Source organism: Electrophorus electricus, chromosome 8 (genome assembly GCF_013358815.1).
Source record: "Electrophorus electricus isolate fEleEle1 chromosome 8, fEleEle1.pri, whole genome shotgun sequence".
NCBI lineage: Eukaryota > Metazoa > Chordata > Actinopteri > Gymnotiformes > Gymnotidae > Electrophorus > Electrophorus electricus.
In genome coordinates, this window is record NC_049542.1 from 7,668,322 (window position 1) to 7,694,942 (window position 26,621).

At 45.6% G+C, this 26,621-nt stretch overlaps 1 protein-coding gene across 3 annotated transcripts in view; it reads left to right on the forward strand.

Annotated features, from left to right (window-relative positions):
- nbas (NBAS subunit of NRZ tethering complex) overlaps nucleotides 1-26,621 on the forward strand; it is a 119,330-nt gene that overhangs the window by 12,557 nt on the left and 80,152 nt on the right. For all 3 annotated transcript variants that reach the window (XM_035528768.1, XM_035528767.1, XM_035528769.1), the window contains 18 exons: nucleotides 4,166-4,299; nucleotides 5,331-5,429; nucleotides 6,355-6,496; nucleotides 6,679-6,744; nucleotides 6,963-7,091; nucleotides 7,354-7,417; nucleotides 9,392-9,585; nucleotides 10,620-10,880; nucleotides 11,934-12,059; nucleotides 12,232-12,383; nucleotides 14,633-14,773; nucleotides 16,473-16,551; nucleotides 17,276-17,380; nucleotides 17,714-17,850; nucleotides 23,314-23,400; nucleotides 23,504-23,657; nucleotides 25,434-25,619; nucleotides 26,252-26,425. In XM_035528768.1, the coding sequence (XP_035384661.1) occupies nucleotides 4,166-4,299; nucleotides 5,331-5,429; nucleotides 6,355-6,496; nucleotides 6,679-6,744; nucleotides 6,963-7,091; nucleotides 7,354-7,417; nucleotides 9,392-9,585; nucleotides 10,620-10,880; nucleotides 11,934-12,059; nucleotides 12,232-12,383; nucleotides 14,633-14,773; nucleotides 16,473-16,551; nucleotides 17,276-17,380; nucleotides 17,714-17,850; nucleotides 23,314-23,400; nucleotides 23,504-23,657; nucleotides 25,434-25,619; nucleotides 26,252-26,425 (2,430 nt within the window). The remainder of the gene's footprint in view (nucleotides 1-4,165; nucleotides 4,300-5,330; nucleotides 5,430-6,354; nucleotides 6,497-6,678; nucleotides 6,745-6,962; nucleotides 7,092-7,353; nucleotides 7,418-9,391; nucleotides 9,586-10,619; nucleotides 10,881-11,933; nucleotides 12,060-12,231; nucleotides 12,384-14,632; nucleotides 14,774-16,472; nucleotides 16,552-17,275; nucleotides 17,381-17,713; nucleotides 17,851-23,313; nucleotides 23,401-23,503; nucleotides 23,658-25,433; nucleotides 25,620-26,251; nucleotides 26,426-26,621) is intronic.

Here is a 26,621-nt window from a genome sequence, read left to right on the forward strand (position 1 = left end):
AATACTTCAAATGGGCCGTTTTTTGATGTTTTGGTTTGTTAATTTGCCTTCAGGTCAGCAGTGCTGTTGTGAATATGCACTGTGCCCTTGGTCATCATTCCTTGATACTGAAATATTAATGTTGTCTATCACACAATCTTTTTGGGTGCTGAATGGTTCAAAGCAATAGACTTTGGGCACAAAGTCACACACACACACACACACACACACACACACACTGCTTTCAAAGAAAAGAGTATTTGTGAGGTCGAGCACTAGTGTTGGACCAGGCCTGGCAATTGATGTTCCAACTTATCCAAAATGTGTTCAGTGGGGTTGAGGTCAGGCTTCTGTGTGCAGGCCATTGGAGTTCCTCCACACTGCATTCATCAAACCATCTCTTTATGGACTTCACTTTGTGTACTGGGGCACAGTAAAGAGCCTTTATCAAATTATAACCAGTAAGGTGGAAGCATAGAATTGTCTGGATTGTATTTGTATGCTCTAGCATTAATGTTACCTTTGACTAGAACTAAGGGGCCTAGACCAAACCCAGGAAAAGAGCCTCAGATCCATGATCCCTCCTCCACCAGACATGACCATTTGTGCCATGTGTTCAGGTAATTAATTTTCACTTGGCACCTGGCATATACTGAGGTTGGCTTCATCTCTCCAGGGAACACTTGGTGCTCAGATGTGAATTCCTTTTTCCCAAAGATCCCATCACACAGTTCTTGTGCTGATATTTCTGCTGTCACTGTTGTATGCTTCCATTTCACAATAATAGCATTTTTGGTTGAACAGGGCAGAAGTTTCATGAACTGAATGGTGGAAAAGGTGGCATCCGTTGAAAGTGCCACATTTTAAAGTCTCTGAGCTCTTCAGTATGACTAGACCTACTGCCTGCGGTTGTTTATGGGGCTTGTAGGCTTGTTTGCTTGATTTTATATTACTGTTAGCACTGGGTGTGGCTCAAACACCTCACCTCAGTAATATGGTGGGGTGTCCACATACTTTTGGCCATATAGTGTAGAGTGACCATAGTGAGAGCTCAGTTAGGGGGAAACGTACGCCAATCGTGACCTGAGAGAATGGACCAACCCTTCTATTGTTATCAAGGATGGCTTCTGTGTAGCTGCAGACATGAGTTTAAACATTTAACAAAAAGGCATTTTGGGTTACATTTACAAATGGGTTATGTTGGTAAACCAGTGTGATGCACTGTGATTGGTTAGCCTCAATTTGAAGGTGCATCGTGTTCTTTCAGATATTTGAGATGTTTTAGATGTCTGCTGGAAGAGACCCAGGTTTCATGCCCTACAGAGTGGGGAGTATAAACAGAAAAGCTGTAGGCTGAAGAGGAGGACATGTTACTTTGACACGTAATGGTAACTGGTTCCAGCCGAGGCGGTATTTTAATATAGGCACTGGGAAAAGCACTGTAACTAACCGGATGAACTTGGCTACTAATGCTAATGATTTGCTTACGGTTTGTAATTTGGATGAACCAATTACTTAATACGAAAAGGTTGATGGATTTTACAGCAAAAAAGAGAAATTAGAATTAAGATGGACTAATAAACAAAAGGCAAAGAAAAGAAGGAACAACAATGGGTGGAGCCATGGTCTGGGTGGAGCGTGTCTTGTTTCATTATAGTAGGAAGGTGCTAGACCATGAGATGATATTACACAGTAATGAATAAAAAGGCTTAAAATCCCTTCTGAAAGATCATGCTGTCCAGTGAAGGGATTTTAGGATGTGCTGTAATCCCTCCGTATAGTTCATGCCAGCATTCTGCCGGCACCATTCTGAGCTCGCTGTAAATTTGTAACGAGGCTTTTAAGTGATCAGGACAAAAGAGCTTTGCAGTAATCAAAGTTGACACACAAGCATGTATGAGAGACTTTCAGGGACCTTGGAGATTAGAGGTGATATGTTATTTTGCTGATGTTACTGATGTTCTTGAAAGTAAGATTACTGACAAGCTCTTATATTCTTGATGTATCCAAGACATGTACTCATTTACATCTGCCCTTTCCTGTATCTTAAAAGAGTTGGGATTTCGTGCTGCTTACGTCACTTCCCCTGTTGGGTTAAAAAGCACCACACATTTATTATGCCTGAAATGTTCTTTGTATAGCCCAGAGTCTTCAGCTCAAACTGAAATGAAGTGTCTACACTCAAGTGTTTGAGCCACTTGCATGATGGCTTGTTAACACATTCAAATCTTTGAATTGGCACACACTCTAACCATGGCCCAAAATAATGTTTGCAATTAGTGTGGTTTTACTAGGCGTTCACGCTACAAATTTCATGTGGCCACAAGCATCCCAGACCACCTCAAAAGAGAATGTGTCTCTGAGGTGCAATGGACCCTGTTTACACTTTCGACCACTTGAGGCACATGTTAATAAATAACCCGGTAAATATTTTCTCTGTGCTTCATTTTGAATTATTGTAATTTGGGTCTTATCTTTTCTTAAGTTGCATGAAATTGAGACATCCACAAGCTAAAATAGGTTTGCTGTTTTTCCACATCTTATTCTAATTGTTTCCATTTCTCGTTGTTGGGCTATGCATAATTATAAACATTGCTGACAGCTGTTAGCTGTGAGAAATGCACTAATCCTTTTGTAGCTTTTCACTGAACAACTTCACAGCAGTGAGGTGATCGTTTAAGCTCCTGAGAGCCAAGCAAAATCTTTTCACCAGATTTTTTTTGACTGCTTGTAATTTTCACAGAAATAATGCCAGTAAGACTTTATAAAGCATGATTTTTGTTGCTTTGTTTGTTTGTTTGTTTGTTTTTTTGGTAAGACCTCTAAATATACCCTTGATTTGTATTCTGAGTTTCCTGTTTCTGATAAGGCAATTTGTATGTAAATTATAGGAAATAAGTTTGTTGTGGAGTGGGTTGGAACAGGGTTAGTCTGTACTTTTATGTGATAATTATGCTGATAATCGGTAGATGATTAAACTTGTTAGCATCAGGTTCTAATTGTATCTGGGTCATACTAATGAATGCAACCGTCACATCTACAAATAATCGTAGCAACTTTGTACAAGAGGTGAAAATATAATGCAGCGAGGTGTGATCTGCAAGAATCATTAGGAACACACCAGACATTCTACAAGATGAAATCCGCAGGAATCAATGGCAGTACACTATTCATACTGTGTAAACAGAGGGATCCTTGGAAGTCCAAGATTGAGCCATTAAACTGCTGTTGATTTCAGGGGCTTGACTTGAGCGGCAGTGAACGTAATCATGGGCCACCAGACTCAGCACGGCATGCATCTTAGATTCTTCTGTGTTTGGTCCAGATGTTGATGCATTTATTTTTAGATTAATTAATTAATCTTTTTAAAGAGAATTTATTTTTCTTTTTTTTAATTTAGTTTTAAGAAGTTCTTAAAGGAAGTGTACTTTACAGGTCTTTATGCCCTTTACATTTAGTGTTTTACAGTGGTAAGGCTGGTGTAACTGGGCTGGGGTGAATCATGTGCTCAGGCGTGTCTGCGGGGGGTTAATGGCAGTGTAGCCAGGGCTTCGATGAGTGGACTTCACCACTGAGTGGTCCTGCCTGCTGGCAGTCCTTTGTCTTTCTGTGTCTTTCTCCCTTTCTCTCTGGACTGCACTTTTATTCTGTGAGGAGCAGAACTTGTACCCCCAGGCCTTGCCCTGCCTGAGGTGGGGGGTGAGAGGTGGGAGCTGGTGTTCCTCACTCCACTGCCCAAGCACGGAGCACATTTTCTGGCTGCTTTCAGCCCAGAGCCTTACCTGTACCTCTGAAGGACTTCCCACAAGGAAGTGAATTCCAGCTGGGCTCCTTCAGATGGGCCCAGCTCTGCCTCTGTCACTCTTTTGATGGCTGCCAGAGTGAGGTGCCCGTCAGTCTCTCACTGTGCCTCTCCTTTCGAACATTTCTCTGTCTCTGTTGGCCATCCTGATGTCTTCCTGCTTCTGTCAGGAGCCATCAGTGTTAAAACACACACACACACACACACACACACACACACACACACACACACCTACCTTTCTCTCTCCTATCAAACTTTCTCTTTATTCCTAAGAACCTTATTGTTTCTGACTCCCGTTAGAAAACTCTTGTTTTTTTTTTTTTGTTTTTTTTTTTGTTCCCCCCCCCCCCGTAACTCCCACTCCTGCTCTGGTTCCCTCCTCAGGCTGCGAGCTTCCCCGGCGACTTCAGCTATGCCGCTGCTGGCCTGATTTTCCTGGAGTACACCGCCAGTGCCCAGTGGTCCGCAGAGCTGCTGGTCATCACCTTTGGTGGCCAGCTCCGCAGCTACCTGGTGAGGTGAGCCCAGGCCCGACCGTTTGGGTAGATGTTGCTGACCTCGGTGATCCAAAGATATCGTAGAGCTACTCAGTCTAGTAAATTTTACTCTGTAGACGAAAGGGTTACACTGTCCGGTAAGACTGGATTGTAACTGGTCGGATAAATGTGCTTGTGTATTTAAAGTTTGTCTTGTTCACTTGCATGGCCAAGTAAGCTTGGTAGGAGAGGCTAGGTTAGGCCGGGGAAAGAGCGTTGAGGGCACCGGCCAGGTGAGCACGTGGGCTCATGCCGAACATGGCTTCAGTAAAGGACAGGACCGCCTGCGCTGGTGTCCGGTTCTTGTGTGTGTAAGTGATTGCATCCTTGAGCAGAATATGCTTAAGTGTCTCTACGCATCATGTTACATAATGAGTGTTTTCATGGTCTCGAGGCACAGCATGTATAAAATGAGGCAGGAGCACACAATCCACATCCACCAATGTTCCCATCCTTCTTGGTGTGTTCCTGTTCTGTCCAGTGTAATTCCATAGAGCGGAGAGGGAAGGGAGCCAGACTCTAGACCATGGGAAGTGCTGTGAAGCAGCCCAGATCTGGTTTTCTGTACATTTCACTGAAAGGCTGAGACTGTGCTTCAGGCTGGAGCCCGAGCCTGCTCAGGGATGGCTCTTAAGAGTTGAAACTTTTTTTATTTTCCTTTTCATTATCTAGTTTCCACTTTCGTAAATTTGCACACTCAAAGGCTTAAGGAAAGTTGCTATTCTTTCAACAGCCGCCAGTGCTATTGTGTGAGGCTGCAGCTTGGAGCTTCTAAAGAGGAAAAAATGAAATGCATTAAAAAGAGATGAACTCACAAATGTTCTTCACGCCTCTTTTTTTTCTGGAAATCGATCCCTGCGCCATATGTGGTTGTAGTTTGACCACAGGTGTTGATAGTTGGCGGGGTTCATCTCTGCCTGTTAACCGTTTGCTCCCCGCTCGTGCTATAGCCATACAGGTTTCAGTCTCCTCGTCCTGCTTACCAACCATTCTCTTCCTGTTTTGACTCTCAGCGTGGGGACCAATCAAGGCTTCCAGGAGAGCCACAGCTTCAGTTTCTCCGCCCACTGTGGTAACGGCGTCACTGCAGCGATCTACCATCCAAGCCACAGGTCTGGATCCAGTCCACACGTCCGATCCACTTCCTTCCCCTTTTAGACTGCACAGTTTGCGCTGACCTTCCTGCAGCTTTTGTCGCACATGGGAACTGAAGTGTGACTGTGCAGTTCTGCCAATGAGAACGATCTTGCTGAATGATGACCGTGCATTTAGATGCGCATGCGCGCCCACACCCCTCTAATGGTACCTAAAAGAACACCATTGTTTCCTGTATGTGTGCTTGTGTGATTCTGGCTTAAAGTAACTTGAAAAGACAACTCGGAGGCCTAGATCACTACCATGTGAAGATATTTACACAAAGCCTCAGCAGGGGAGTAAAGATTTTTGTAGTGTATTAGAACCTTTTCAGTATGTAGTCTGTCACCAGGGGGCACTCTTAATCCTGTGCGTGTGGTTGCCTGCTTTCTTCCCTTATCCTCTCACACTGGTCTGTGGCTCAACTGATGAGTTTGTGGAAGTCTTCCTTTTGCCCCACTCATTCACTAAGATATACAGGCGCTCTCTTTTTATTTCTGTTCCGTGTCTTTTTCCAGTTCTCCTTTCAGAACCACATGTGGTTTTGGCTTCTGTTGTTTAGAACATGGCAGGCAGACCACCTGTGTGTATGTGTGTGTGTCTCTCTCTCTCTCTCTCTCTCTCTGTGTGTGTGTGCCTTGCTAACAGCTCCAGTTTTATATCTCCTTCACTGAATTAGAGCATTGGCTGAGGGCAGACAAAAATAGAAAATAATCAAACTTGCATATAAAGGACAAGGGGTGTGTGTGTTGGATGCATTGTTGATGCTTTTCAGCAGTCTAATCTTAAGAGCTTTCTGGCTGGTACAAGCGGTTTATGAGCTGGTCATGTTTGTCACTGTTTCCATCCCTCGCTAACGAAGTGTCTCATCCCGTGTTGATGACGCATTTGTACATGACTCAGGCTGCTCCTGCTGGGTGGGTGCGAGATGGGTGACCGCCGCGGCGTGTCCCAGGCAACCGCGAGAGGCCTCACGGCCTGGAGGGTGTTATCGGGTTCGCCACACTACAAGCAGATGACCCGTCACCAAGACGACATCAGCGCAGTAAGACAGACAGAGCGCCTCTTTATGTGCCAATCGCTCCGTTCTGACACTCAATCACAATTGACTGACTGATTGTTGCAGTGCAGATGAATAACTGATTCGGACAAAAAAATATATATATTCATAATAATTTGTCTGTTAATTAGTGGAGATGGTAATCATCTTTTCTCAATTCTGTTCAGTCCCAGAGGAAAAGTCTTTTCAGAATGCACAGTTTTAGACTTTTCTCCCGACAAAACAGTGAACAGGTAATTACCCCCTCCCCCCCATGCTGTCTCCCACTGCAACTGTATTTTTCATCTAGTTAATGAAATAGTGACCTGCTTATCAACTCATCGGTGTTCATTACTCGCATTGTAATTTTTTGGCTGACTGGGGCTGAATTGACTGTGTCTTGGTGTACAGTATGTAGTGGGTGTATATCTATATGCATCTCCGCCGCATGTTTGTCTGGGCCTGCGTGCAGGACGGCGTGTTCAGAATGAGCCTGTCTCCAGACGGTGCAATGCTAGCCGTAATCCACTTCTCAGGGGCTCTGAGTCTGTGGGACGTGCCGTCGCTCCATCAGAGGAGCACCTGGAAGCAGGAGGAGCAGGTAGTGTGTGTGTGTGTGTGTGTGTGTGTGTGTGTGTGTGTGTGTGTGTGTGTGTGTGTGTGTGTGTGTGTGTGTGTGTGTGTGTGTGTGTGTGTGTGTGTGTGTGTGTGTGTGTGTGTGTGTGCTCAGCTCGTGTGCTGTTGCGTTTTGCCGAGCCAGGCGCCACACTGCGCAAACTCACCTTTTTTTAAATTTTTTTATTTTTTATTTTTCCCCTTTTTGTCTTCTTTCTCTTTCTTTCCCCCTCCCGTCTCTCCCACAGCCTGGCTATGAGGAGATCAACCCAGAGTGGAAGACGTCGCTGGAGAGGAGGAAGAAAATAAAGGGTACCTGCTCTTCAAGGACTTGTCTGACAGGGTTTTACCTAAAGCATGCTCCACCTCGCCGGCAAATGCCAGCATGCTGCTAACGCGGCACATGCTTCCGGCAGCAGACGTCCACGTTATTCTTTGTTTACAAAGCTTCAAAGGATTTGTGACTCTGGTCTGCAAGCCATAGCCCACACATCGATCCATACTCCCTGTACACAGCCTGAGTGGGCAGTGAACTTGCAAACGCCCGTCATAGAACATTCATACATCCTTCAGAGAAGATGATTCTTCAACCGTCCTCAATGAATTCTTATGCCTTTTATAGCAGACAGAACACACACACATCATAACTTGTCCTCTTAGCTGTAATGGCTGGAATGAAAACTCTAAAACGACAGCAGTCTTGTTTATCTATACAGTAAAGGGCATTTTTAAAAGTGCAAGGCCATGTGATCTCTGATAACAGGGGTGCTAAATTTGCATGCTGACATTTTAATCAGGGACCTTCCATCACATGTTTTCATAACCTAGCTGCATACACACCTCAGCGTCCTGAAAGGGTACGCCCCCCCCCCCCCCCCACCTCTACCCATCATTCTGTCGCTTTCTCTGCTTCTGGCTGTTTCTCGTTCTGTCTCTTTCACTCATCCATAACGTGTAACCACAGATGCTCAGTCTGATTGAGACCGAGAACTCCATGTTCTTCAAACTATTCCTGAACAGTTTTTGTGGGGTGGTATGTTACTGGGTGTTTCAGCAGGGTAACTTGCCCTTAAAGAATACTGTTGCCATGAAGTGGTGAACTTGCTCTGCAACAATGATTTGGTAGGTGCTACGACTTAAACTAACACCCATATGAAAGCCAGGACCAAAGGATTCTCAGTAGAACTTTTACCCAGAGCATCACACTCCCTCTGCTGTCTCACCTACCCACAATGCATCCTGGTGCCATCTCGTCCTCAGATAGGCGACGCACATGTACCCAGCCGTCCACGTGATGTCAAAGATGTGATTCGTTAGAGCAGGGCCACTTCTGTTTCTTCATGGTCTGGTTCTGATGTACTTTCAGTGGTGTACAGGGGTCAGCATGGGTGCTCTGACCAGTCTGCAGCTACACAGCCCCATACACTCCAGGCTGGGATGCACTGTTTTTTTAAACTTTCCTGCCATTCTGGAGATGTTCGCAGCCAGTCATCCATCCATCACAATCAATTTGGTCCTTGTCTTGGTCGCTCAGATCCATACATTTCCATCGCAGTGAAGCCGGGGTGAGTTCTCTCTCTGCCTCTCGTTAATTTCTATGGAGTCAGGTGGTGGTTGTGCACAGAGGATTATGGAAGCGAGCACGTTGTGAACCAGCCAGTGAGTGTTGCGCTTGTGTCAACTCCTTGCAAATGAGAAGCGAATTTCGCTGGACGGCAGCCAACCAGCACCGCGTGGTGCACTCTGTGATGTCACGTCAAACCGCAAGCTGAAATCAGTATTGTAACAAGATGGAGGAGTGGATTATCATTGCTGTGTCAGGTTTTCCTGTACCTTTCCACAAGGCTGAGTGTATAGAATAGATGCATAGGGAAAAAAGCGGGTAAGCGTTTCACCGGATCACTGGATTTGCCTACATCTCCCCACACATACTAGTTGTGTACAGAGAGAGAGATATGTATATAAAATCTCTCTCTCTCTCTCTGCATGCTCTTGTCTTTAGCTATCTACATCCCTTTTATCCCTCCCTCTCTGTCTTTGTCCCTGAGAATATGTCCCAGCCATGCATCGGGTTTAGCTCAGAGTGATTTGGCCTTAAGTGCACTGTGAAGCCGCATTAAAGGTGAGACTGTAATTTGCCTTTCTGGCTGCGTGTGTCTCATGCTCTTAAAATCTCTGCGCTACCACACAAGGTAATGGTCCAATCTTCTTTACCTGCTGTTTTTTGTCTTTGTATTTCGTGTGTGTGGGTGTGGGTGTGTGTGTGTCTCTCTCCACCCACTCCAGATAAGGAGCAGTATCAGTCTCTGATGGATGTGGGCTGGTGGAGTGAGCATGCCCTCATCCTTGCCCGTTGCTCTGGAGCTCTTACTGTCTCGTCGGCACGCACGCTGGCCAACCTGCTGGGCCGCTCCTGCGAGTGGTTCGAGCCGTCGCCCCGCGTCACCTCCGCCCATGATGGCGCCTTCCTTAGCCTAGAGGTCAGATGCCCCTTTGCACATTCCCCATCTGCGGACTCGGACGAACCGTCAGATATGGTGGGAGGGGCGGGGCTTAGAGAACACCTCATCTACCTTTCCTGCAGATCCGAGCCATATTTAACCATGTTTTCATTACAGCTTGAATTTGTACTGAAAACTGTAATTTCGAGGTGACTGAATGAAGTTAGCTGCAGCGCTGTGCTTGTCTGTCTCCAGAGGGAGAGGGAGAATGAGGACAGAAAGCAGTATTTACAGTTCCACAGTTACTATGCACACTGCTTCACACTCAGTTAGTGCTGTGCCTCTGATTTGCAACCACCTTATCAGCAGGCCATTGGTGTGCAGCTGCTTCAGTGCCACACCTCCTCGAAGGACATCTGCGCCTTTTCGGAGGAGAGTCGAGCTTTTATCACACCCCTTCTTATTTCAAACCTGTCTTCAGGATTGGCTGTCGATGGGCAGCTTTAGAGGCAGGAGTTGGTGTGTAAAGTGAAACCTGCAAAGTATGAGGGTGTGTGTGTGTGTGTGTGTGTGTGTGTGTGTGTGTGTGTGTGTGTGTGTTGCTGGAGGTTTCCCTCCTCATTGGGAATGTTAGGAGCACCTGTGCTGAATGCTGAGTGGCTGAGATTTGCATGAAAACTTTCTGGAAAGTGTGTGAGAGGCAGGGACAGACGCGCATGTGCGTGGGCACACTCAATGCACTACTCTTTGCTAAATACATTTACATAGAGTAGTTATAATTTCTTGTTTAATTTTTCAATGATGTTAGATGACATTGATTGATATTATTGCTGCTGGTGGTGGTGGTAGTGCTTTTGTTGTAATTGGCTTTTATTATTGTTATTACTTGGTGAAATTAAAGATGTAAACATTTTCAATGCTTTGGCAATATTGTATTTTTTGCAGTCATGCCAATAAAGCCATCATGACTTGACTAGTAAGGGATCTAAGCACTTGCACGCTCTCTCTCTCTCTCTCTCTCTCGCTCTCTCTCTCTCTCTCTCTCTCTCTCTCTCTCTCTCTCTCTCTCTCAGTGTGAGATCAGGCTGGCACAGAAGCGTACCCGTCTGGAGAGTGGCAGACCTGGCGAGGAGGATGAGGGTGAGGAGTACTCTGATTCTGATGAAGAGAGCTCAGCCCAGGCGCGATACTTTGGCTATGTGCAGCGGGGCCTCTACTACGTCACCGAGATGGAGCGCTTCGCTCCACCAAGGAAGCGCCCGCGTGCTGTTCTGAAGAATTACCGGCTAGTCAGCCTTCGCGCCACTACTCCTGAGGAGCTTTACCAGAGGAAGGTGGGCGGGGTTATGGTCCGGTGGGTGGGGTATGGTCCCAGTTGGGCGGGGTTATCAGCTAGATGGGCAGGGAAAGCTGGGCAAGTTGGGTGTGGTTGGTCGCATTAATAGGTGGAGCAAACAGGTGACTTGTATAGGTATAAAGGTTGTAATGAAACATAAATGAAAGCAAAATTGAAAACTGTAAACTTCCTCTCAGGGCGAACTTTCCTTGGTCTCTTCCAAGGGTCTCTCATGCCACAAATTTTTATATGAGGCACTTCAGGGTTTATAGCACTATGGTGCTGTTCTTATATGTTTGCAACCCCCCCCCCCCCCCCCCCAATCTTTTGCATTCAAATAACATTTTGAGCCAAACCAGTGTATATATAGTATGTAATCAGTACATTTCTTAAAACAGACTTAAATATTGACTTCAGAATTGAAAGCGTGTGTCTGTGTGTGTTTTATATGTTTAAGGAACTACATCCAAGTTTTCCAGCGACTGCACTTAATAATAGATTGTGCATTCAATTCTCTAGTGTAATGTGAGTGGAAGGGAGACAGACAGATAGGAAGGTGGGGAAGTCTTAGCAACTGAGGGGTGGAGGAGAGAAAGAGGTTACCGTGGAGATGCTCGTTAGCAGGTCTGCCTGCCGTGCAAGCACATGCTGTCGCTGGATGACCTGTCCTTGTCATGCAGCACTACAGGACCCCGTCAGGGCTGAGTGCAGCCATAACGGGGGGTCGGGGGGTAGGGGGGATTGCAGAATGGTAAGCCCAGCAGACCCCTCTACCCCCCGGGGGGGGGGGGCAGATTAACGAGCAGAACTGTGTTGGTTGTGATCAGGTCCAGCAGTGGTGATAATGTGCCTTTGTATTATGACACAGCTGCCTAATGAGGAGCACTAGGAGGACAGCACAGCCATTAACCTGTGTGTGTGTGTGTGTGTGTGTGTGTGTGTGTGTGTGTGTGTGTGTGTGTGTGTGTGTGTGTGTGTGTGTGTGTGTGTGTGTGTGTGTGTGTGTGTGTGTGTGTGTGTGTGTGTGTGTGTGTGTGTGTGTCACGTGCAGATTGATAATGAAGAGTATGGTGAAGCGCTCTCCTTGGCTCATGTCTATGGACTGGACTCAGACCTTGTCTACCAGAGGCAGTGGAGGAAGTGTTCAGTCAGCATTGCATCTATCCAGGACTACCTGGTCTGTGCACGTGTGTCTAAACGATAGTAAATCTAGTAAATCTACCTCAGTTCCTTTTACTGTGGCCACAAAGCATGTGTTTGATTCCTGTGTACACAATATAAGCTTGACTTGAATCTACTACCAATGGCAGCTTGGAGGACAATATCTTTCTCTCTGTCTCTCTCATTAGAGTAAGATAAGGAAGCGCTCCTGGGTGTTGCATGAATGTATCGAGCGGGTACCAGAGAACGTGGACGCCGCCAAGGAGCTCCTTCAGTACGGCCTGAAGGGAACGGACCTGGACGCTCTCGTTGCCATCGGCAACGGCGAGGATGGGGGCAGGTATAGCTCTCTCACTCAAGCCAAAACACACAGAAAAGCTCCCGTGAGATGCTCCTTGCTTGCTCAGTCCTAGAAAGCATCACCTCGAGGTGTGTGTGTGTGTGTGTGTGTGTGTGTGTGTGTGTGGTGCACATGCAGATTATTAGGGTACAGGTCCTCTGAAACATATACACTGATTAGTGGGAATAGGTGGGGCCAGATGGGGGTAGGACTAAACTTTAACTTGAGGCAGTTATTGGCTACTCTATCCACCTCTGGCCTTTAAAGTACTGTTACTTTAAAATAACAATTACTTAAGTAGAAGTAAAAGCTGTCATTTAATTACTTAAGTACAAGTAAAAGTATCTCTTTAAAAGACTACTCATGTAGTGAGTTACTTAACTCATTTAATGAGCAACAAGCAACAAATGCTGAATTCTATGCTCAATTCAAAGTTTTATAAGTATATATTACTTATTCATAAATAAGGCTGTAATTACACTTAAAATGTAATTACAAATACATTGTTGAGCATCCTTCAGTGTCCAGTAATCGTCTGTCAACATAGAGGGGCTCCACTTTCCTTGGTACCAATTTTCCATAGGCCGTGTGTGTGTGTGTGTGTGTGTGTGTGTGTGTGTGTGTGTGTGTGTGTGTGTGTGTGTGTGTGTGTGTGTGTGTGTGTCTGTGTCTGTGTCTGTGTCTGTGTCTGTGTCTGTGTCTGTGTCTGTGTGTGTTATCCATTATAAACTATTTGTGTGCATCTAAGTAGACAGTGTAAAGCACTTTGGTAGATCATGTCTGCTAAATGCCGTACATGTAAATATAATGCTGTGTACATATGATAAAACAACCCACCAAACTAGAAAAACTTATGGTTGATGAAAAACTTAATAAACAGCAGTTTTTCTTTGCTCTGGCTACTACTTGGTGCATGTGATAAAGCTACATGAGGATTTTAATATCTGCATATAACAAGTCACAAGCCTCACATTGGATTTGATAACTTTGTGATCAGTACAGTTTATGAGAATATTCTGCACTCTTGTCCAAGGTAACACATTACACGTTTTACTTTTCGTTATATTTACATTGCTATTAGGCGACGGATAGGTCAGACCAGCTTGCGGGATAGATGTCCTACGTTGCCTAGATAACTGCGCCTGTGGTCAAAAGAAATATAAATAATATATCAAATTAATTGCAAATCTTAATTTTTATAACCTTGAAACCTTTATAATCTTGAAAATATGCCTTACTATGGGTCATGCGTTCCTGCACGCCATGAGTTCAGTTCAGCTGCTGCATTTATTTTTCTTCTGCAATGCTACTAGTTGGCCATTTTTTCTTAGAATATCAATAATATCAGATCTCTTAACTTTCACATTAATAATGCACATTAGGAGATGATGCATCGATCTCACACACAGATTTGTGAGCCTTAAAGAAAAGGATATTGCAAACTACTTTTCATAAATGTTATCACACCAGAAAATGTCTGTTCGTTGTTCAATGAGTTTGTCTATGGTCTTTAGGGATTTCACTTGATCATATTTAGGGATTTTTTTTCAAGCCTCCCACGCTTGACGGGATGTGGCGAAACATTTAAAATTATTTTAAAATGTAATGGAAGGAACGTTGACGAATAGTATAGTCAAGTATATATGCAAAGTCAAAAATGTAAAGTACCCTTTTTAAAAACAACTCTTTAAAGTACACTTTGTCCAAAAGGTAAATGTAATGGAGTGAATATAACACATTACTACCCACCTCTGCTTGTTGGTGTCCTCCTGGTATATAAATTGGAGGTATAATTTCAGTTTTCAACTAAATTTACTTAAGCGTGTAATGGCAGTGTTTCTGAAAAGCAGAAACTGAAGTACTTTTTTATATCTCCCAATTAAATGAGATAAAAATGGGTGTAAAATTCATTTAAACTGATACTGTAGTTTCCAGTATTCCAGTACTGTGTAGCAGTATTGTAGAACACTTAGCGTCATATCAGTTTTGGTGAGATCTTTGCTGTATGCTCCTCATGTGCAACCTTCTTTTCTAACTGATTTTGAGTGATACAAGCATTTCTTTTATCAGCTAACTCCTAATATTCTTCTCCACACAGCAGAGCTGTTGGTGTCGACTCTTGGTTGATGCACGCTCAAATCTAAATCGCAAAGTCTGCTGTAATAAAATGCTGCTGTGACCTGATGGTACGTCGACGTTCCTGTCCTGGTTGGGTGCTCAGTTTTGTCCACCTCTCTGCGTTCACTCAGGTTCATCTTGCCAGACGACACAGACATGGATGACTCTGCGTACGAGGATTTCCAGTTAGCAGAGGAGGAGGAGATGGAGCGGAAGAGAGAGAGGGAGGAGAAGAAAAGGGATGACCTCCTGAAGAAAGTGGACTTCAGCAAGTACGTTTTCTCACTGATACAACCCCCCCCCCCCCCCCACAGACTGGGGAATGCAGTTTCACGTGAAGCAGGTTAAGTGGAGTGATGTTGCTCGCTCTGCGTGGATTGGTGGAGAGAGAGAGAGAGAGAAGGATGAGGGAGACAGGGAGAGGGAAGTAAAGAGTGAGGAATGGAAGGAGAGAGAGAGGGATGGAACAAGAGTTTGTCTTAAGAACAAGATGGAGAGGAATGAAGCGGGAGAGACGGAGTATAGGAGTGAGGGAGAGGGTGTGGTCATTCGTGCTCTTCATGTTGGCTCGTTATTAAACGAGGCTCAGGTGAGTACAGATCGTGTGTGTGTGTGTGTGTGTGTGTGTGTGTGTGTGTGTGTGTGTGTGTGTGTGTGTGTGTGTGTGTGTGTGTGTGTGTGTGTGTGTGTGTGTGTGTGTGTGTGTGTATGTGTATGTGTGTGTATTGAACTTGCAGTAGCCTGTATTATGTTGATTGGGAGAGAGACTGAAGGCTTGGGGCCTGGGCTTTGATGCACGCTCCTCTTTTCCAGAGGTGCTGGAGCGATTACGTAGTGGGAAAAACCAAAGAGCTGTCACTTTGTTAATTCCTTTTTAACTGCACAGCCATTAGTCGTGGGGCAATATCGATCTGAATGATGTCCTTTCTGAAAGTCTGCGTGCCTGCGGCCAGTCTTTGTTCTCTCACTCAAATAATGCTCAGCATGGTGCAATTACCATCAAACTCACTGTTCAAAACATGAAACTACAGCTAGTGCCCTCCTTTACAAATAAACATACACGAGCGTTCTCTCTCTCTCTCTCTCTCTCTCTCTCTCTCTCTCTCTCTCTCTCTCTCTCTCTCTCTCTCTCTCTCTCTCTCTCTCTCTCTCTCTCTCTCTCTCTCTCTCTCTCTCTCTCTCTCTCTGCTTGTTTACCAGCTGGCTATAAAACCCAGGAGCATAACCATTCTAGCCCTGGAAAACTTCATCAAAACAACCACGTGGGCTCAACCACGATGCACATTAGTGGAATGGCAGTTGGCCGCTTCATTCAGCTAGGACTGGACACAAAGACTGCGTCCATCGTTAATATGAGCCTCATTTCCGTACTCTGCAGTGGAATGTGCAGGGTGCATGGTGAAAAAGTCTTTCATGTCGTGAGGTCCTAAACGTTCACGTCTAATGAAGTGTAATACAATAATATTGTATGATGAAATGGCGCAGCGCTGTGTGCACATGTGCGTGGATGCAAGAATGGGGGTGGTGTGGCCAGGATGGGCAGCTTTCATGGACTCCGTTTCATGCGCGTATGATCACTTCTCTGCAGTGATGAAAGGAGAAGATTATGGCTTGCAGGATTCTCTTTCTCTCTCTCAGGTGCTCAGACAAAATCTTATTGTGGTCAGCTCGCGTTAGGCTGCCTTTGGCGACCTTCTTTCTTTCTCCGTTCCTCACTTGTTCTTCGCTCTCTTACTTTCTTGTGTGTGCGCATGTGCCTGTGTTCTTTTCTTCAATCCACCATTCACAGCTATTGGCATGTGGCCCTTTTGAAGTGGAGTTTCACTGATAGATAGGCGATAAGCGTAGGAAAACGACAGAGATGAAGGGATACTAGGAGGTTAATTGAGTCTGCTAGAAGACTTGGGGCAACTGGGCACACTGGGTGCAGGCTTTGTGGGTTCACCGCGTTCTCCACTGTTATCTGCGCAGGCTGACCCTGGAGCAGAAGGAGCTGTGTCGAAGCCGGCTTAAGCTGCTCTGCTACCTGGACCGCCTGGCCACGTACGAGGTAAGGCCCTTCCACTGTACCAGCCTCAAGCACTGGAGTTGGCCGCCAGTCTTTACACCCAGCCCCATATCTTTGGTTCCACCTCTGCTAAATTCTCCGCCCACCTAAACTTCACCTCTGTCACTAAAGAAGCCTCTAAAAGAGCTGGTGCCACCCGATGCGGCGAAGCCCAAACTGGAAGCTGAATTGCACTTCATGATTAGGGTCGAGACTGCGGAATAAAAAATGAGCCAAGGTGGCTTCGGGGTAGCCCCGGGGCGTGTGTTTAAGGCCGTGGAGAATGATGGGCAACGCGGCGCTGTTTCTATATACTTAAGGCCTCTATTGGGAGCAGTATGAACGTGCTTCTTTTATACTGAACTTTTCTTTTCTTTTTTTTGCTCAGTATCACTTCTTCAGAACCATGGGGGTCTCAAGTAGTTTCTAGGATATAGCGCACAAGGCATGATTGGGCTTAAATATCAGTACCACTGCAGTGTATTGGTTGAGAGCTGATATTGCTGACATATAACAGTAATCCAGCAAATCAGTCTGGCCTCAAATGGATGTCACGGGAAGACCGAGCCGTGTTTGACCCTATGCCACATTTACTGTTCTGTCCGGTGATGGATAGGATTTGTCAAAATACTCAAGTGGAATGGGCTTCCATGGTGATAGCTGTAGGAGAAACGGGGCTCTGTGTCTCTCTCTCTTTCTCACCTTTTCTCTCTCTCTCCCTCTGTAGGAGATTCTGGGTGGACCCAGCGCTGCAGAGGAGAGATACGACTCTGAGTTTTTCAAAAAGTTCCGCAATCAAAATATTATTCTGTCAGCGAGAACCTACGCCAGGGTAATCCCTTGTTCCTTTGTTCTCCACGTCTAACTAGTGTGCGTGTGACTCCTGGAGTGTGGAATGAATTCACCATTTTATACTCATGTGTTTGTGTGTGTGTGTGTGTGTGTGTGTGTGTGGGAGAGGGAACGCTTGCTATGTGCTGTTTCATAATATGAGGGTAAATTATTTTAGAATTTGAGACTGGATGTTTGAAATCTGGTTATTTCACTGCCTAAAAAAGCCTATTAGCAATGGCAACAGTTGCTATGGTGAATAATGAGCCATACCTCTGTGCCATAAGTGGACCTGTAGTCGTCATTGATATTTCTCCCTCTCTCTGTCTCTCAGGAGAGTAACGTGCAGGCTCTAGACATCCTCTTCACCTACCATGGTGCTGAGTTGCTCCAGCATCGGCTCACTATCCTATGCAATTTCCCAGAAACCACCTCTCCCCACGAGTACACAATACTTCTGCCTGAGGCCTGGTAAGAGCCACCCTCCCCTTAGTGCTTAGCCCACCCCCCGCCGCCACTGTGACCTGCTCATGTGACTCTACGTACAACTTTGAAGGATGAACTTTACCTGGACAGTAAACTGTTGCAGTACCTAAGGGTCAAGCTGACAGTGGATTTCGTCAGCCCATCCCTGAGCAAGCATTAATGGAAGTACACAAACTTTCCGCAGTGGCCCCGTCAGCAGTTCGTCTTAATTAACGGGAACGGCCACAAGCCAAACGGAAACAGAGTAATCTTTCTTCCACTGAGCGATTAGGGCACACAGCTTTATGCTTTTACGTAACAAATTACCTCAAAACACAAATTTTTTTTTTTTCCTTTTCTAGGTAAAATGCACACTATGCATTTACATTATTTATAGCTTTTTTTCAGGTGTGTAATTGGCACACTGTCTCTGGCAAAAATGATCACGGTCTGTGCACAGGGTCGTGCTGCTGTCACCTGTTACCTCATCTGCGTAATGGGCCAATGGGGAGGGGGTAGGCGGAGTCAAGAGAGCAGCAGGGCGGAGTCAAGAGAGCGATGGGGGAGGGGTATAGGAGGAGAGAGGCGGGTGAGCGAACGAGTCACACCGATGACTTTGCTGGCTGTATGAACTGATCCATCACACAAGCACCTTTCATGCATCCCCTGTGGGAGATGCCTCCACCTTTGTGTTTTATAGCCGTATCAGCAGGCATGTGCGCACAGTTATTGTTTGTCTCTCTTAAAAAAAAAAACAAAAAAAAAAAACCCCACCAAATTTGTTTTTATGCCTCTTTACTGTCAACACAGCCACTGTAGCATTTGTGTCCATATAAAACACCTGCCCAGTTTCAGCCTTTCTGCCAGCTGCCTCGGGGCAAATTGCTTTGTTGTTTGAGTTCTCACTGCGCACGAGATCACCTAAAAGATGTGCCTTCTATGAGAAGCACAGCCATGTTGGCGCTACCAGCCTGCCCCATTCCGAGCCACGACCCGGGGAGCCGAAGGTCGAACACAAACCCAGGAAGAGCAGTGTGGGTAGGTGGAGGGTGCGGAGTGTTTGTTTGGAGGACGTTAAAAGGAGAGAGGATCTAGTGCTGGGAAGCCTGCTGTGGCATCAAGTCTCCGACTGCCTGCGTGCTGTGGCCAGGGGTTCGAACCCCAGGTGAAAAGAATGGGGGCCTGTCGCTCTTCCTGTCTGTGCTTGCGGCGTGAACCGCCCGCGTTTTGTTTTTTTTTGTTTGTTTTTTTTTTGTTTGTTTTGTCTGTCCCAGCTCCTTTGACTTGGATGCTGGAAGACGCACATAATTTCCTGTTGTGAATTTCCGTTCAAACAGCATCGGAGGCAACCCAACAGGGTGGAGGGCTCAGCGGGGCGGAGGTAACCGCGGACCCACCCCTGAAATACGACTGTAGAAGCAGGCGAGACGCTGTTAACCGCAGGCTGTGAGGATTTAGGAGACAGGCTCAGCGCGCGTGTGTGTGTGTGTGTGTGTGTGTGTGTGTGTGTGTGTGTGTGTGTGTGTGTGTGTGTGTGTGTGTGTGTGTGTGTGTGTGGGAAAAACAAAAAGACCCCCCTCCCCGCCCGTCTCAATAATGAGGGTGGCGGAAGATTTAGTGTGTCAGGCATGCTGAGTGCAGAGGCTTGCCCCTCTCTCCTGCCCTCGCCTCCTCTCTCCAGCTCTGTGGCGGTCAGCCGCCTATGCGGTGAGCATTCATCATGGCTCAACAGCTGGGGGCCCGTTTCCTGTCTCTCCCAGTCCCTGAGGGAGCCCAGCCGTGTGGATGTAGCTTTGCCAGGCAGCCTGCCCGCCTCCTGCCATCCGCCAGCCTGCGTTCTACAGAAATGGAGACATAAGTCTGACGAATGCAGTTTCTGACTTTCATAGTCACCAAGCATTTGAACCAGTAAAACCTTTTTTTTTTTTTTTTTTAATGAGATTTTAGTTTTTGTCCTGGGAAAGAATGCACACTCTGACTAACACAGCCCGTTAATAGACTTGAGTTCAAATAGAGTTTGAATTTGCATGCTAAAAAGATGAGATTGCAACGTGGTGTTTGCCGTTGACTCTTAACTCACTCTGGGACGATGTGGGTATTGTTTTCTCAAATGAAGGTTGTGGTCATCTGGGTGACTCTGCTGGAGAGGTCAGTCTCTGCTAGCGGTGTTAACACTGGTTACCGTGTGTGTGCGCGCTCGCTCATCTTCTTTTCCTCCTACTCCCATTCTCCACCCACCCCTCTACCCCTCAGTCTCTCTGGACTAGGCCAAGCTTGAGTAGATTATAGGAAACATGACCAGAATAATTCAACCGTATTGGATATATATATGTGTGTGTGAGAGAGAGAATGTGATGGTGTTTGTGCTCGCATGCCTGTCCATACTGGAGTGTAGACTTTCCCCTCCAGCTTGGAAGAGGAAAGAGATTGCTTTCATGTAATTAAGTCAGCTAATCAATGAACACCATCTTTGTGGCCTGCATAAAAATGAACCGCCTCCCTTATCTCAGTATAAATCTTTTTTTCGTCTTAAAATCATTGTACCGTGCTAGATTACCCAAGGAGATTAGCATGCATTCTAGAGGAGTCATGTTTTTTATTCATTTGAAGGTTTGAGGTTTGGTCAGTCTATACTGAACATGAGAAGCTGATTATTGTGTGTTTTTGAATAGTGTACTATTGAGTTGAGCTGTAAGAGAAGCAGCCTACAGGAAGACTGCTTAATACCCACCCAGATTGCATCATTTTGACCTAAATTCTAGGTGCCAGCTCTTAGCTGTGATGTTTTCTTACAGGCTGGATACAATTTTGATATGTATGCAGTGTTGGAGGTAACACAATACATATTACTTATAATAATTTTGAATAACAAAGTATAATGCTTTTGCTTTTTACAAATTGTATAATATTGTGGTTGTCAAATGACACTTTACTCTCGAACTTCATTGCTCGTGTAATTAATACATTTTTAATACTTTAAGAATTTATGAACAGTGAGGACAATTCAGTTTAACTATTTAAATTTTAATTAAGAATTTCCCTGCACCAGTAGGGATGCTGCAGGCACCCCTAACATCCCTATATTGTGTTGTTTCTTACTAACATTTTATTGTGATCAACTGATGAGTTTTAGAAGCGAATACTGTGTCATTATGACGTTACAGTAAAAGGCTGTTTAAAAAAAACCCATTTCAGTACCAATAAAATGGCATAATTTGTTCTCTTGTTATTAATGTAATAGAATTAGTTGTTTATTATTTAAGTAATATATGAAACCTTTCCAGCACTGTGTTTTAAGTCAACAGTAACAAAAAAAAGAAAAAAGTAGTTTTGTGATACCTCAGCTAAAATGGAAAAGGTCTTCTCATGCACAGTGTGCTCTCATGATAAATATCGTTAATGGCAAAATCTAGGAAAATGCTGAAGTGATGTTTAGGTCGTATCAGCGATGGGGCTAGAGAGCTGGGTGTCGTAGAGCAACTGAAGTGACCAAGTGGCTCTGGGCTGTGTGAGCAGGTGATGTGTTTGTGCTGCTCACAGTGCTATAAGGGACACTCCAGAACAAATGGGAAGGTCTTGCTTTCACACCTTAATAAAAAGTCACAAGAAATCAATTGTGTGTGTGTGTGTGTGTGTGTGTGTGTGGTTGACCAACGGTAGTAAAAAACCAGTAGAAAATAAAAAAAAAAGTTATCCAACTCTGGCTGGCTCCCTTGTTGGCTTCTCTTGCATTTCCTCCCCCTCTTTCCACTCTCTCTCTCTCCATCTACTTTTCAGACAGAAGTCGTTTTAGTAATCCCAGTTGTGTTTTTCTCAATTTTCAAACTAAATATGAGATTCATTTTTGAACCAGATTCCTAATGACTGGGGCAAATTATTGTGTTTTTTAAAATTTTTTTAGCAGCTGCAAAATGAGTGCTGCCAGTTTCTCTTGGATGGCCATCAGTATTTTTCTGTACAGCACACATCCTGTTCTGTTCACTAAGCAGTTGCGCATATTCGCTAAAGGTTTTCAAGAACTTTACATGCTGTGAAATTGGCATCAGTCTTTTCTCCTCTTACCTCACATTTCATTCTTACATTTGACTTTTGTTCTCTCTCTCTCTCTCTCTCTCATATGATCTATGTTTTCTTCTGTCTCTCGGCAATGATGTGTACAGAATTTCTGCATCAAGCTAGGAAACTAACATCATCCAGACCAAGAAATGTAGGGAGTTTTTAAGTTCTAGGCTCATATCCCTCTTCCTACTCATTTCGGCTTAATGGAGGCCAAGGTGGCCTTCCACATAGCTGTGTGTCTAAGAAAATATCTCGCGGCAATTTTCGCTACACCGCAGGACGTCATTCAGTGTGACCTCAGTGTGACCTCAGTGTGACCGTTCCATCACTCCTGCCTCCAGGTTGGAACAGCCCGAAGGACCCGGCAAGCTCAGGCGGGCCTGAGAACTGATTTCGGAGTGGCTGTTAATCATACCGGCTTGTTGCCAAACCATAGACTTCCCTTGGAGAAATGGCTGAGCTTTGAGATGGCAGGAGCGCAGCTTGATGGTGCAGCGGGTGGTGCCATACAGACAGGTGGACCTATTGGCATGGGTAGTTGCAACCGGACTTTCCAGCCATCTAGTTTCTGCTGGCTCTCTCCTGTCCCCCAGCCTGCGACAAATGCACTTGACTCCAGCCAGGTGAGGGTGGGTCAGCGAGAGCAGGGGACCTCGGGGTATTTGGGGACGTGATTCGCCCCACACTGTGTCCTGAGGGAGCCATGGGTTTCCCAAACCCAATTTCTCATCTTGGAGAAGCATTTGGCCTGTAAGGCACGGAGCGTTATTGACGGGGCAGTGGCGATGTGTGCGCCACACAGCTCAGTCTGCTGTGGGCACGCGGTATGGATTCAGTCGGAGATGTTGAGTCTTTTTTTGGCATTCTTAACTGCACCATAGTAGGCTGATGCTGAGTGGTGCTTTATTGAATGTTCTGTTGCAAAATTTGTCATAGGTTTGGTGTTTTTTCCAAGGTCGTTTGTACCTTGAAATTGTGCTCAAAAGTTTTATTTATTTATTTTATTCTTGTTGTCGTGTGTGCGTGTGTCTGTATATATGATTGTCAAAAAGGGAATTTCAGAAATCTGATCCAATTTGCGTGTTGGGCGTATGAATATTTCAGTGTCCTTCCCATGTGCAGGTTATCAAGTGGAGACCTCAGTATATTGACTGGTGTCGAAGGTGGAGGGTGGTGGTGTGGTGTGAAGAGCAGCTTAGCTCCTGAATTGCTGTGCTTTTCATCATTTGTGACTCCTCCATGCATGCTGAGCTCTTCCTGAGCCACCACGCCGGCCAGGCTGTTTCTGAGCTGCCGAGCGGGTTGCCATTACGATTTGGGCAGCTCATTGAGTATGTCAATCAGTATGCCTAGACTCACTTAAATCTACCTTTTTTGTCAATTCCTGTCTGTCTCCATGTGTGTCTGTAGTAAGGATGAGAGGGCACACCTGGTCTTTATTCCATGGGAGGAGAAGAGGCACAGAGACCTGGACTGGTGCGAGCACCCGCAGTGCAGGTAGGGGAGACTGATCTCTTGTTCACTGACATCCTCCATCTTTAAAGTGGCAGACACGAGCTCATGCGCAGTCACCGATTGTGTGCACCGGTATGGCGTGCAGGGCGGTGTTGGAACTGTGCATGGGTGAGGACCATCAGTTTTTGTACGAAGAAGGTTCGGGGCTGGAACGTTTCTGCACAGTCAGCCCTTCCATTCCACTCCTCACTGACTGGTACCTGACCAGAGCGCAGGAGATTGAACACAACTCCCATCAGGTATGGCAGGCGCGCACGCACACACACACACACACACACACACACACACACATACCACATAATCATAGTAATCACTGACTAGTACTTCAGCTAAGGCTCAGACACAAACAAATATAAATTAAACAAATAAATAAAATATTGAGCCTTTCCTTTTGAGTCTACAATCAAAAGGAAATAAACCAATGAAACTATGAAATATAAAATGACTATAGGCCAGGTTAAACCAGTAAATCTTTAATCTGGATTAAAAACATATGTCCTGGAGCACTTTTTTAGACTGTAGAAACTCTGTAGGAACCCAACCAGACCTAAAAGAACAAGGCACTAATTGAGCACTGGACCTTTTGTTGCCCACACCACATGTTCTTAAAACCCTCAGGTGCCGTCACACCTGAGAAATCATTACTGCTTCTAATGTACTAACAGAGCCCGATACTCAGGAGTGCCTTTGCGAGGTCCTTATCTGATCTTAAGCTCCTCCCTGGCTTGTGCTTGGATGTACACGTGGGAGGTCCTTATCTGATCTTAAGCTCCTCCCTGGCTTGTGCTTGGATGTACACGTGGGAGGTCCTTATCTGATCTTAAGCTCCTCCCTGGCTTGTGCTTGGATGTACACGTGGGAGGTCCTTATCTGATCTTAAGCTCCTCCCTGGCTTGTGCTTGGATGTACACGTGGGAGGTCCTTATCTGATCTTAAGCTCCTCCCTGGCTTGCTGCTCAGAGAACAGATGCTAATGAGGAATGAGGTGATTAGCATTGGCCCATGGGAAGGAGCTGGATAAAGGAGTTCTCCTAATCCCATTTTCTCTCTCTTGCTCTTTCTTTACCTCTCTCCCACACTCATTTCTTTTTCTGCCCTTCCTGTGTTTGTTGCTTCCGGTTTCCTTCCCCTCTCTCTCTCTCTCCTCAATGGTTTCACGCTTTGAGGGTGAAGGAATGGCAGGCGGCTGCTGCTGAGATTGCATTGTGGCGCGACCTCGACCGCAGCCAACAGCGGAGAGTAGAGCTGTCGATGGGTTGTAATTAAAAGGTGTTTCTCTCTCTCTCTCAACTCTGAGCCCTGACAGCAGAAAGCCCCTTTGTGTGAGATCAGATCAATACATCTCCATTTGCCTCTACTCTAATTATCAATGGGTGTGTGTGTGTTTGTTCTGTTGCAGGTTGCCTATATCTGCTGGGTTGCTAATGTATATATTTGTTCTGGGAGGGAGGTCCTGTATTGACCATCACAGTGTGCTGTTAATGTCTGTAAGAATAGCTTCATTGTGAGGGATTTGACTTTGCTCCAGTGCCCGAGGCTTCCTCCCTCTATCAGGCAGAAGAGCAACAGCTATTTCCACTTTCCAGACGCGCGCACACATGCGCTATTGATTGGCTGCGATCGCTTTCTGTCAACAGGTGGAGTGATATTTATTCGTGCATTGTGATGTGAAACACAGGGCATTGATTGGTTGTTCAAGAAGGTGGATTTTTAAGATGGTCAGCCTTGTCTTTGGTCACTTTGTTTGAAGACTTTTTTTTTTTCTTTCTTTCTTTCTTTCTTTCTTTCTTTTGCAGTCTTACTTTGCCTCAGTGTGTTTTAGATATGAGCTTCTGGTTAGATGACAGCTTTGTATTTTTCATGTGTGCGTGATTGGTGGGAATTTATTCAGACAGGGATTGGCTCCGTGTTGTCATGTGGTGTCTCATTGGTATGCCTGCTGACTGGCCTTTCCTGATTGACTGTAGGAGTTTGTTTACCTTTGTTTGTTGTTGTTGGGGTGTGTGTGTGTGTAGGTGGACTGCGCCCTGTCACTGGTGCGTCTGGGAAAAGAAAGAGGGATCCCTGGGCTGGAGCTGCTGTGCGATGACCTGGTTACCATGGAGACACTGGTGTATGAGACATCATGTGACCTGAGCCTGAGTCTGAGGGAGCTGCAGCAGCTCAGGGACATCGACAAGCTCCGCCTCCTCATGAAGAATGTATGCAGGCACTTCCTCTCTGTATCCATCTGGGCCTGTTTTAGTCTATCACCTGTTCTCAGTGGCTGTTCCTCATACTACTCCTCTTTCGTTTTCTGTAAACTTCTTACTCACACAAACGCAAAATATCTTTGTTTTAGTGCAGTCTTTGCTCTCACAGTTCCTCAAGATGCAAACACAGTTTCATTTCAGCAAGTGTCAAAAGTGTGCAGAGGGGGTGTCTTGGAAGAGGAAGTACTTGAAAGGTCATTAAGTCTGAAGTCTGTATGTGGCTGGCGTGTTCAGATTTAATATATTCATTAAAAATTATTAAAAGCTACTTTGCTCACTTTAAAGGAGTCTTCCCATTTCTATGGGAACATTGTGCAGCGTAATGCTTCCTGATACCAATTTTAGAGCTCACAGACAACCTCTCACCACTTGTACTGAGGTTAATGCTCCCAAAAACCTGGTTATTGCTTTAACAAACCTGGTTTGCATAAATATCCCTTTCATCAGAAACACTTCTAAATTGCACTTCCTTTTAGTGCAAATTTAGGTGTAGTACAACCCACACTATAATTTCCCCTAGATTATCACATGTGTGTCTCTCTCTCTCTCTCTCTCTCTCTCTCTCTCTCTCTGTGTGTCAGTCAAGCGCAGAGCGCTACGTGAAGAACATGTTCCAGTGGGCGGTGCCGTTCCTGCACCGCTGTGAGAGGCAGAGGGAGGGCTCCGCCTCCGCCCTCCTCGCCCAGTATCTGGTGTCCCTCGCCAAGGACGACCTCACCGTCCCGCTCAAAATCTTCCAGCATTCCAAACCAAGCGTGAGTGGCGCGCTGCGTCTAGTCCACGCGCGCACGCAAGCGTGTATACACACACAGACCGGTGTGCAACACACACACGCACGTGCACGCATGCAACACAGGGGGCTTTTGCTTTGAAATTGAAAGAGTACGAGTCTGCAGCCAGCTTCCCTATGGAATCATTTAGCTTTGGCAACACACTCAGGCAGTTGTGCTG